Raw genomic sequence first — 12849 nt, forward strand, 5'->3', positions numbered from 1 at the left:
TCATAGTTTCCCAAATCTTCGCTACCTGCCAAATAAGGTTCGGCTCAGTGACAGGAACTCCTTTACCCTTCATCAACAGTTCTGGAAGAGAACCTCCCTCGTATGACCCTCCCAACAAACTCTTTTCCCAGTTCTCCTGATCATCCAACCAGTGAATGAAATGCTGTAGGTGTGCAGCCATATAATAAAATTCCATACATGGGACTTCTACCCCTCCCAACTGCCTTGGTCGCTTCAGCGTTGACAGGCTAACGCGTTTACGTTTGGATCCCCACATCAGGTCTGTTTTCAGGATATCCAATTCTTTAAAAATACCAGACAGGATTGCATACAACGAGTCTTGGAGTACATATAAACATCTTGGTACTATAATCATTTTTGCGACTGCTACCTTACCCATCAATGACAAGGGCAAATCCCTCCAGAAGCGCACAGCCCGCCAAACACCTTTCCTTCTCACCAAACCCCTGACTCACTGTGCTGCCAGGCGGGCTCTCACCAGGGCGTGCTGGGGCCTCTGTTCCGCCCTCCTACTGTGGCCGACCTTCATATGCTCAGGCCCGACCTGTACACTGGTTGTTCGTCGCACTTTGGGAACTTCACACTGTTCGCAGTCCTTTAGGCGCCAGGCGCGACCCCCGCCGCGCGGCCCGAACATCCAAATCATAGCGCTCTGCCCGGGGCCGCAGCTCCTGCCGACTCAGATTTCCCAGCGGCCGTTACAGACGGGGGAAGCCGATTCTGCTCCTTCTATGTATGCCTGAGGGCAGTGGCGATCTCGTTCTTCCTGGTGGAGTGTTTTGTGCTCCTGAAATATTATGGATGAATGCCAGATAATTATGCACCGGCGGGAGCTCCGGCAAACATGACTAAGCCGCCATGCGTCCAAGCCACGCCCCTGCTTATGTCATTAGTTGTATTTAATTGCTACACGAAACCATAATGGTCACCTCACCTCTAAACGGTGCGCAGCTACTCCGATAGATGGGAAGAAAGATGGACAATCGACATTCGGGGCGTACACATTAATGATGCATAAATCTTTCCCCTCTAGTGTTCCATGCAAAATTACATACCAACTGTCCGGATCCACTATCTAGTTTAAGCCTTTAAAGGGTACTCCGGGCGCCACCCATATCAATGCGCCCCTGGCAAAACCTGAATACGTAGTGGCGTATAATTGGCCTCTCCATCTGCGTTTCAAACATGGTAGTGCATTCCCCCATACATGAGTCTCCTGCAAGCAAGTTATTGACACCCTGTATCTTTTCAAATAAGCTTACACCCGTCTACGTTTCTTGAATGCGGCCAGCCCCCGAACATTCCATGTGAAAACCTTCAAAGTTGAAGATGCCATTTCCACGTTACAGTTTTACCCCCACTACCTCCCGGGAACCCCACCCCCTTTTTTCCAACCATGTGTATACTCGGACAGACCTTTTCTCATACCTAAGCAGAGACCTCTGTAGCTGCATGAACAACCGACTTTCCCCCATCCCTGAACTTAAAGAACTCTCCCCTTCCCCCCCACCCCTTGGGCAACCCAGCTACTTCCCCCACTCCCTCGGTGTGGAAAGTCAGGGCTCGACGGAGTCGCCCCATACCCCCTACAAACAACTTACAACTGAACAATGGCTATAGCTCTAGCGGTTTCGTATCACCACCCCAAACCGCCGTAAACATGTTAACTTTAAGTACCAATATGTCACCCCAATACTCCTAGAAGCGATCGAACAGACAGTCGGGTGCGAGGCTAGCCTCAAGCTCCCAGCCCACGGTCCGGTCCCTAAGAGGGCATGCTCAGAGCCATCCGCCGGTTACCATCCCTTCAACATTCCACCCCATCTTGTTGTATCCAATGGTTTACACTGCCCACAGTACATTCACTTATCTGCTACTATTAGTCCTTTTGCTTCTTTTCTTTTTTGTTAGCTTGTTCTGTTCCCTTTGTACTCTTTTTTGTATCTTTCCCCTTTGATTTTCTTTCTATTGAGTTCCGCACGCTCGTTGTTTGACTTGTGCTTCTTAATGTACCAGTTCAACTCGTGCCCCCCGTCTCGAGGAGGGTGTCTGGGACTACATCCTGCGCCCCTCCGTCCGATTCTCGACCTGCTTCCATCTGGAGCGTTCCGTCTGGGTGTACTCAGATTCTACCCAGAGTGTTCTCACATTCCTCCTGTGTCTTTCGGGCCGACTGGGTACCACCTCTTGCATTGCCGGGCCCGCTCCAGGATCTATCTGCACCATCTCTAAGTCCCAGACTCATATCTGACGCTCCCATCTCATCAAGCCAGGACGTCGCTGCCTCCGGCATCTGAAAGAAGCACGCTCTTCCCTTGTGCTCCACCCGCAGTTTGGCCAGGTAGAGCAAACTGTATTTCAGTCCTATTTCCTGCACCCGGCGTTTTACCCCCAGAAATGTCCGCCTTTGCTTCTGGTATAGTCCGGGAAGATTGCGATGGAGCGTCCTTGATACTGTATTTGGCCTTTCGCTCTGGTAGCCTGAATAATAATGTCCCAGTCTCTAAAATTAAAGAACCGGGCTATAATCGCTCTTGGGGGCGCTCCAGGGCAGGGCAGCGGGCCCAGCGCTCGGTGTGCTCTCTCAATACTGAAGAATTTGGATAGTTTGTTTGGGGCCAACTCGCTGACAATCCAGTTCTCCAAGAATAGGTCCGCAGCCGGCCCTTCTGCTTTTTCTGGGAAGCCAATGAAGATCAGATTATTTCTCCTTGATCTACCTTCTGCATCCTCCGCCCGCTCATCCAGCTGCACCACCCTTTTCTGCAGCCGCACCATTGAGTCTCTGAGTTCTCGGACCTCCTGTTGCATATTTTCCACGTTGTGCTCCGTGGCTGTTACCATGTCTGACACCTTGCGAAGATCGCATCGTAATAGATTCACCTCTATTGCAAGGGCGTTGATCCTTTGTACCACCTCTGCCTTGGACGCCTGGATCGCCGCCATAATCTCCGCCAATGATGAGGACGTGTCTGGTAGCCGACTCAGTCCATCCCCCTGGTCGTCTGAGTTCGCTGCCGCTCCGGGTGGTTCCGTGTGGCACAGCGCGCATAGTTAGAGATTTTGTTAGTTTGGACTTTTGTGGTCTTGTCCTTCACCATTGTACCCGACAGACACAGGACCCCAGTGCTCAGCCAGTTTCCAGCTCTCGCACCCTCTAATAGCTTCTCCTGGGCGGGGCACCTGCACCCTCACTTTTCAGGTGTAGAACACGGCCTCTCTTCCCGTCCAGCCTGCGCCTCAGCCCCAGCTCCCCGGTGTCTGCTTGTCTTGCTGCCTTCAATTTCCAGGCATGTAGAATCTTCACAAGGTGTCTCTGCTCGGCCGGCTCTTCCCTGATTTGCAACTAGCTGCGGTGCCCCTCTCCTGGTCTGGTAGGGTCTGGTGAGTCCCCCAGCACTTGACGTGTTCCGGCGCCCAGTTTTGGGGTATATCCCTGTCCCTCCGCGTCTCCGGTAAGGCCTGCCGACTTGCTTACACTTTGGCGATCCGCCCGTCGAGTCCACCGGCCCGTGCCTCTGTGACAGCATGGTTGTAGCCCCAGGCATACATTGTTCTCTCCTCCCAGGTGTGTGAGCAATGGCCAGCTGTTACCAGCCCTCTCACCTCCTCTAAGCCCCCCGACGGGGGGGGGGGGGGGGCACACCAGCACAGCCCGCCAAACACCTTTCCTTCTCACCAAACCCCTGACTCACTGCTGCCAGGCGGGCTCTCACCAGGGCATGCTGGGGCTTCTGTTCCGCCCTCCTGCTGTGGCCGACCTTCATGTGCTCGGGGGCCCGACCTATACACTGGTTGTTCGTCGCACTTCGGGAACTTCACACTGTTCGCAGTCCTTTAGGCGCCAGGCGCGGCCCCCCGCCGCGCGGCCCGAGCATCCAAATCGTAGCGCTCTGCCCGGGGCCGCAGCTCCTGCCGACTCAGATTTCCCAGCGGCCGTTACAGAAGGGGAAGCCGATTCTGCTCCTTCTACGTATGCCTGAGGGCAGCGGCGATCTCGTTATTCCTGGTGGAGTGTTTTGTGCTCCTGAAATATTATGGATGAATGCCAGATAATTATGCACTGGCGGGAGCTCCGGCAAACGTGACTAAGCCGCCATGCGTCCAAGCCACGCCCCTGCTTATGTCATTAGTTGTATTTAATTGCTACAAGAAACCCACAGAATTCAGTTTACAGAAAAAGAATGTTTCATAAATGTACCGATATGTATGTATGTGTACCTCCAGATGTTTACATGCTCTTACCAGTCTAATATTCAAAGCAGAAGCATGCCTTACAGACGACACCAGAAAATTAATGCACAATAATGTATTCTTAACTTATAAAATCAAACCAGACACTGTATCCAGTATCCCTGATACCACCCTTCCTGCAAGACTTTACATCTATTGAACAATAAATCATTGGCACAGCTAATTTATGACTCCAGAGTTGTGTCCTTCTAAATAAATATTCATTATCATAACCAAATCCTTTCCTGTTGACTCTAAATTAAGTTGGATTTTTCTCAGCATCTCAACATAAAAGTTGAGACTATGGAAAGACCAAATCATAGGCTTTTTACCTGTAACTTGTAAATTAATGCCTGTAAATGTTGTGATTTATGTGCCACTAATCTTGAGCGCCCTCTATGTTGTTCAGCAAACAAGAGTATTATAAACATGTTCATTTAATGTTTAAGATCACTCATAAAGATGGTATTTATCTATTTATCAGTGAAGATAACATAATAAACAAAACCTCCTTTTTATTTATCACTGACACTGCAGTCTCCAGGCACTGTAAACAAAATAAGCTACTATTACCCAAATTAGTGACGAACAATTTACCAGTTTTAGAAAAATGCAAGATTTACTTCGTCTTGCTGGGATTCAAACTTGCCAATTGCATGTAAGGAAGATGTAAACATTAAGCACCCAACTTACTGAGTTTTCTTGCTGGCTCCATCATCAATAGCCAACAAACCCATTAAGGAACTAGCATTTATGCTAAGTAGCATTATCACTGACAAAGCCCACCAGGCAGTAGTACCACATTGCTTCTTCAAAAAAAGCAACAAAACAAATTGAACGTATGGATGTTTTAAAAAGCTCAACTCTTTAGCAACCGAGAAGACAGTTGGAAAAGTGCAAACACTGGGTTAAACTCTTAAAATGAAATGTATTTGAAGAATGTGCTCTGCAGGTTTTCAAAATGATTTGAAATTATAATTTTAGCCTGCACACCAATTTCATGCATGTACACACTATAGTTTAAACATCTAGTACTGTATCGTCCATTCTCCCGCTGCTAAAGAAGCCAAATGTTGATCCTAAGGGCCCAAATATTTACCAACAAATTTCTCTTCTACCCTACCAGCAAAATTGATAGAAAGGATTATGAACACCCAACTCAGCACATTCCTCAATGCTAATAACAGACTAGACCCTACTCAATATGGATTCAGGGCAGGCCACAACACGGAGTCAGCCCCGTTAAAAGCTACAGAAGAACTAAGAGAAGCCTTGAGACCAAGGAGGGCAGGCAGCACAAATTATGCTATACCTCTCTGCGGCCTTCGACACGGTCCACCATGATGTTCTGATGGACCGTCTGCCTATATGTTGGGTGCAAGGGAATGCTTTGAACCTGTTGTAATCTTTCCTAACATATAGAATTCAAACAGTGGACTTAGATAAAGCCTCCTCAAAACCTTTCTCCGTCCCATGTGGAGTACCACAGGGCTCCTCCCTTAGTCCCACCCTTTTTAATATATATGTGGCACCTTTGGCGGCTGTGATCAGATCCAATGGATTTCAGCTGACATCATACACTGATGACACGCAAATAGTGGTGTCACTACGACCTGGACAGGAAACAGAGAAAAAAAAAAGGTTCCATGAAAGCGATCAAGTCATGGATGATAACCAACTGTTTGAAGTTAAATTCCAGCAAAACAGAGGTCCTCATCTTTGGCACAATGCCAACTTTTGGACCTCCGACTGGTGGGAGGAAGAGCTAAAGACTCTCCCGGAGACATCCAGGAAAGCAAAACTGTGGGTGTCATAGTTGACAAACTTTCCTTTGGGGACCAGGTAAACGTGGTGACCTCTGCCAGTTTCCATCTTCTCAGAATGATAAGGAAAATAAAATCATTCCTACCAGTGGACTGTCAAAGGATAGTGGTATCATCTCTAATCCTATCGAGTGTGGACTATTGTAAAAGTCTTTACCTTAATATTCAAAGGAAACACCTAAGCAAGCTTCAACTCGTACAAAATGCAGCAGCCAGACTGCTGACTGGGACACCCAAATTTGTTTCTGTTAAAAAAGAAATAAAAAGACTACATTGGCTCCCAGTAAAACAACGGGTTAATTTCAGGTCCATGTGTACGGTTTTCAAAGCCCTTCACGGAACAGGCCCAGACTACCTGCAACAGCGCTTCCAATGGTACATCCCCAGAAGAGCTCTTCGTTCCGCTGTAGCGGAAGGGGTGGTTATACCTCTAGCTAAAACAAGCTAGCTGGGGTGGTAGAAACTTTATCACTTGCACCGCTCGGGCATGGAACGAGCTTCCTTTTCACCTCAGGAACACCACAGAACTGCTGACATTTAGGAAGGGGCTGAAAACCTGGCTGTTGCCACATAGGCCTATACATACTCAGTAATTTAGATAGACAGTAGCCAGCGCCAGGACACCCTCGGGCAAGCGTGCACTCAAGAAATGCAATTAACACAACATAACATATCGTTTGGTCTACTAGGGAGAGAAATCAGTCAACTTGTTTATTGTTTATATGCTGTAAATTTACACAACTTTTATTTGGTTCTCAGTGATCAGCCCAACTTAAATTCAATGTTATTACTTGTCTACAAATAGTTTAGCCTGTGCTCTTACCAGCCTTCACTTGACTTTTCTAGGCACATTTATTCCAAAGTATGTACTTTACACAATGTGTGAGCATATGATTTTATTAACATTGGAAAAAAGCTTCCGTTGAATTAATTTTCCTAACAGCATTTGTAGGTCCCACAGCCATCACTCACAGTTTTACATATTGCCTCCTCAAGGATGTCAAAATGGTGCTTCCTTTAAGGCTGTCATTTATTTAAATTTTATTTTCTGCTGTTTCAGTCAAACTACTCTGGTCCAATCTTCCATTTAGTCCATTCAAATACAGAATATCTAATAAAGTATTGAACTATTTTTTCATTGTACCAGACTATTCCTTGTGCCCTCCTTTTTCAGATTTGTGAACAATAATCCAAATTTTGAAAGCTCAACTCATATGTTAACCCATTGTGTCTCCTTTCATCTTCATCCAACAGCATTGAGAATGAAGCAAACCATTACCGCCTCAATGTTGAAGGGTTTAGCGGCACTGTGGAGGACTCCTTTGCATGGTACCACAACAAGCAAGGTTTCAGCACCCCAGATTCAGGCAACATCTGTGCTGAGATCTCCCATGGAGGCTGGTGGTACCATCAGTGCTTCTTTTCCAACCTGAATGGAATATACTATAAGGTAGGAATAGATGAATTCAAATTATGTACAGAGAGGAAGAGTTGAGCCAATAGACTGATCCAGAGATGGGTAGAAAGGTGAACTCATAACACACAAATTTGAAGACTAGGCAGATGTAGACAGTTACGAAGGAAAATAGTGAAATAAGAAGGGATGGGAAATGTAGGAAGAAAACTTGAGGAAGAGAGAAACAAAATAACATTCAAGGAATTACATTTAGTATATTTATTTGCACCTTAAAAACATTTGGACAATTAACACTTAGTAAAATTCACGTGAAAGCCGGTCTCATTCAGGTGCAATTTCACATCAGTAACACAAATCTTTAGTCTTATCAATCCAGATGCAACCCTCCAGCAAGAGTGAGAGTGTCTTTTGCATATCATGCTGTGTGTACCACGGATGCTGGAGGGGCATCTTCTTTCATGCATCTCAGGGGCCTTTGGAATGATCCACCATATAGTGTAACACTGAGACTAGCTAGTATTCACTCAAAGACCACTGGGTATCAGTCATGCAGTGGAATGCCTCCATTCTGTCATTGTCAGTAGACACAGACCTGCCCTCACCCAACACTCCCGTTCCTCTGGAACCCCCTAAGGGGAATCCTTTCACCATGGTTTTCATTCTGCACATGTTGCTGATGAAAGCCCGTTTTACCTGAGCAGCAAACATCAATGCGAAGATGGCAGAAAACTATAGAACATTGGAATATTGGGAGCTCTGTTGAATTCAATGAAGGGGTTCTGGGATAATAATTGATAGTGTAAACCTTCCGCTCCAAAATTCCTATGAATTATGTGGAAATTCTACCCTTGGGAAGTAGAATGTTCTAATAGCACCATAGCTCTTCTGGCTATAATGGATGTTAAGGGCCCCTTCTCTTGTTATACGCCCTAAACTGTCACTCAGGAAGAGGGCATTTAACAACCATGGTAGACCTTAGCTGTGGGCTATAATCCTTCATTGGAGATGTGAACCACTCGAAGGGTTGTTTCTCAATATAGAATGCATTATATAAATTTAGGTAACTATATCCCATAATAATTGGTACTTGCCGGACTGTTTTATTTAACCTTTGTGTAATGTTTCATTGCCAGATAAAGTCTAAAATATAAAAAGAATTCAAATAAATAACTAAAGAAGATGTGCGGAGATGGTAGGAATAATGAAGGGGCATGTGTTTACCCAGGATAAGAGGATGAAGATCATAGTAGATGGGTTTAGGGCTGATTGTGCACATCTGTTCAAGAATAAGTGGTGGGTGTTGCTATGAAGGGTCTGAGAAAGATTTAAATTGAAATGGATGAGAAATGGGTGGATTGCATAGAAGTCAGTACTAAAACTAATAGTATATTCAGTGAATGCCTGTGTCTATTTTTAACCTTAGAGTTGGATCAGTTGACAGGAGTGCACTATGAGAAACACCATCTACAGCCAATGCCCACATCATATGCAAAGTATCTTGTGATATTGGCTTCTTCCTCTCAGTCATTATCTCCGTCTTCCTTTCTCCATCTCATGTCTTTCTATCTCCCTTTCTCTGCAGGGTGGCAGGTACGTGGGGAAAGGACGCAAAGTCCTGGGACCTGATGGGATTGTGTGGTACACCTGGAAGGACACAGATTACTACTCCCTGAAGAAGGTCACCATGATGATACGTTCTAGAACATTTCGGCCTCACTTATCCCCCTGAAACAGCCACTTGGTCAAGAGCGCATAGCTCTCATGAAACCTTTTTCACATTTATGGGGCAACTAAGACTTCTACAGCTGAAGATGCAGCTACAGGTGGGCTGCCACCCCCATTTCCCCATCAGAGGAGTTGGTCCTGACCTAATCAGGTTTGATATCTCCTTGAATAATGTGGACAGCTATGGATTTCTCTTCCTTACAAAGCAGCTAGTTCTCAAAAGGATGGGGGTCAGGCAATTTCCACCACCATCAAGGATGATTAAAATATGGACTGTTGAGTGCAGGGGCTACATGAGCATACAGGATGGTGGAAAAGAACATAATACACAATCAACTCCCATTCTTCTAAGATATTTACATACATCTACAGCGGACAAGAGGATGGAACTTGATTCTCTACATGGACATGATATCAAAGTATTCAACTCATCAATGTAGTTGAACTGAAGCCATGGTTTCTCTACGTTTATATACAAAACAAGTGTAAAGTATCTAAACTTTCATTCAAAACACATATTATGGATACAGGATTGTGGTTAAAGTAAAGTAAAGGAGATGCCAGCAGCAGGGCAGAGATTCCTGGCACTTGCCTAATTTAGAAAGGTCAACTCGATGACGGTGTTGTAGAAAGTGAGAAATGACTTTATCGTGACATAGTTGGACAAATTCTGCAATCGATCACACAGTTTTGAGAATTAACATTTGATTAACAACCTTATAATTTGGTTGAAAAAACAAAGTGCTGAGCCTTTCAGTGGTCCCACAAAAGATTTTACTTGAAGTATTGATGTATTTTGTTTTGCACAAAACCTACTATGTCACCATGTGGCCATTTTATAGCAACTCTTACTCCTTGTTATGTATACAGTATTTGGTCTATTCAGCCTGAGGTGCGAGTAACCAGAAAATTGGTTAGCTTGCTGCAGACCCTGAAATGTGCAGACAATAACAGAGTACAAGGATATGTGTCTGAGATTTTCACATTGTCACCACATTTGGTGGTTTTAGGATAGTTGGGTCGTATTTGGATGCACAATATAGTGGGAAGTGTGAACAGGCATATCCCAGTTGCAGCAAAAAATCAGATGGGCGCACACCATTGGTGCAGTGAATTTTGCAGCTTGCTTAAGAAATGTTTGCACGCTTGTGGCACCCACCGAATGCTCCATGAATAGACGTTGAAACACCTTCTGGTACACATCAATATGGTTGACCGTTAAATATGCATCTCAATCCAAGTGTGGGGATAGGGGTTATGCGTTGCATTGACTATAGTTGGGGCAGCAGATGGCCAAGCTTCATGTTGACTTGGCATTGTGTTTAATGACCATAAATCTGAGGTTTGAGCAAATTAAATGCAGTGAATGCAGTGATTATCTTACATTTTGGCATGCAATATTCAGTGGATAAATGCAGAGTGGATATCATATGCACAATGTACTTTTTGTAATAAGGCTCCTTAGATTTCAAAATGCATAGAGTGCACCTGGTTGTGGGAAGCACCAGTTCTGCATCAAGAGTTCAAATAGGCGGTCACCACTTGTCCACTGAATTGTCTGCTGTGTAGGCATCATAAATACAATGCGGGCTCGGTTTGTGGTAAGTCAGCGTGCAGCAGACGGGCAGGTTAATGGAAAGCCTCCCTGCTTATCCACAGTGTCTTATGAGTAGAACGCTCATGTGACGTGAGGTATCACGTGGTCACCAAATGTCTAGTGGACTTTGTCTATTTTTACACCATTTGTTTTGGTCTTTTACTGTTTCCTGTACAAGCTGTGTAGTACATGTGTGTGCAACCGCGGAGTCATCATCATGTCAGTTGCTGAACTCTAGGCTGGCCTCCTTCACATGCTACTTTGTATTCATGGTGTGGTGTCTCTAATTAGTATATATTTTTTAGTAAAACGCTACTTTTGAACAATTTCTTTCTGAGTGCATACTTTCAGGTTGGTACCGCTGACATAGTTCTATAATACATGCATACGTTTCCTTTGAAATTAAAGCTGACAATTCGATTGTAAAAAAAAGCATTGAAAAATGTAAAGTTGATGCACCTGAACTATTATAAAAATGAAAAAAGTGTGAAAATCTGCTCAGGAGAAGGAAATGAATACTTGTTCCCTAAACAAACAGAAGGAACATCCATACAGAAAGGATCAGGCACAGAGATGGGAAAGTGAACAAGAACCTGAGGACCAACTTACCCGGTCTAGCGAAGGTGGAGCTACTACAGACGAACATATATGCAGAGATCCCCATTGAGAACTGCATGACTGATCTTGCTGGTAGAGTGGAGTAGGTGGGTCCCATGGGTTGCCCATGTTTAGGGCGCTGTGGTTGAGTGAAGGATGAAGGTGTGAGAGGGTGGAGGAGTCAAGTGAATCAAGTGAGTGGCTCAATTACAAGTCATCTAGCATTAAACAGCCTCTTCTGCAGCCTTTATATCGACATAAGAGGTTAGTTCATTTCCAACTTTCGGGTATTTCGTGGCCAGCAGTGGCCACATTGTGGCTAGTTGAAGAAAAATTCATAAAAATAGAACTAATGTTCTCCGTCGCCCGCCGGACACATAACACCCTCATTTTGAAGAGTGCACCCTTGTTCTTAGAATCACACACCCAGATTTACAAATGCTTTGCGGTGAAGCATAGTGCCAAATAGTGAAGCAAAGCAGTGCATACTATGTACTACCCAGCACAAAAAGTGTTACATCCAGGAAACATGCCCTTTTTTCAGCACAAATACAGTTTTGTGTTGCTTTGAAGCAAAAGGGCGTTACTGGGACACATTAATGCAAACACCCATCGATTTTGACACAAAATTCAGAATTGTAAAATAGTCAGACCTGGCTTTGTCTAAAAAAACTACCTCCTACTTGAAGGAGGTGCAAACAATGGGGAGTGTGTTCATTTCCCAAAACAACGATACAGGGTATGTTTACTGCAGTGATCAGTGCACACCCAATTTGTGGGAGATATCTAAGTTTATCTATGTATAGAAATTTGGATCCAAAGGGTATGCTTCCATTACAGATCCTACGCTAGAAGTGGACACTCAACTCTGATCCATGCTCTCAGGCTTTGCATCACGCAGGGCTGCATTGTAAGAGAGGTTGCGACAGGGATGGCAGCACCAGCTGGCCAATCATAGTAGATATAGCTCTGGGCTGTGGTTTCTCCATTGTGCACTGCAGCTCAGCATAACAAAATGTAATGCTGTGCTGCCTTGCATGCTGAACTGGTAAACTCTGGGCCTAGGGTTGGTAATGACGTACGTTTGCATTTTGACGAAAATTCCCCAGTTGGCCTTAATTTAAATCCTAGTTATATCAACCTAAAAACTGGTTTAAAAGTAGACAATACGGGGCTGATAACGATGCAGCCCAGATAGGCTCCGACTTCGGTCAGAGCCTTACCGGGGCGCATCTCGGTTTAGTTTCCGACTGTCGCATTACAATGCTGGCTGTTGGAAATTCAACCCGCCGGTCATTCCAGCTGACTTCGACGGCTCAAGGAGCCGGTGGGGCAGGCGGAGGCTGGCCCATAATTGCAAAGGTCTGGCTTTCTGCCCTTGGGATTACGATAGTCGGTCTCCGGTCAGGCTTTTCATGTCGAGCTTTCCAACATGG

The 12849-nt window shown here is 45.2% G+C and overlaps 1 protein-coding gene across 1 annotated transcript in view; it reads left to right on the top strand.

Moving 5' to 3' along the window:
• The window catches only part of LOC147709457 (fibrinogen-like protein 1), a 135053-nt gene extending 124939 nt beyond the window's left edge, over positions 1 to 10114 (top strand). Inside the window, exons 5-6 of the mRNA XM_086925486.1 lie at positions 7332 to 7527; positions 9077 to 10114. Of these exons, the coding sequence (XP_086781612.1) occupies positions 7332 to 7527; positions 9077 to 9223 (343 nt within the window). The 3' untranslated portion in view covers positions 9224 to 10114. The remainder of the gene's footprint in view (positions 1 to 7331; positions 7528 to 9076) is intronic.
• The last annotated feature ends 2735 nt before the right edge of the window (positions 10115 to 12849 follow it).

The sequence above is a fragment of the Lissotriton vulgaris genome, chromosome 6, assembly GCF_964263255.1.
Source record: "Lissotriton vulgaris chromosome 6, aLisVul1.2, whole genome shotgun sequence".
NCBI lineage: Eukaryota > Metazoa > Chordata > Amphibia > Caudata > Salamandridae > Lissotriton > Lissotriton vulgaris.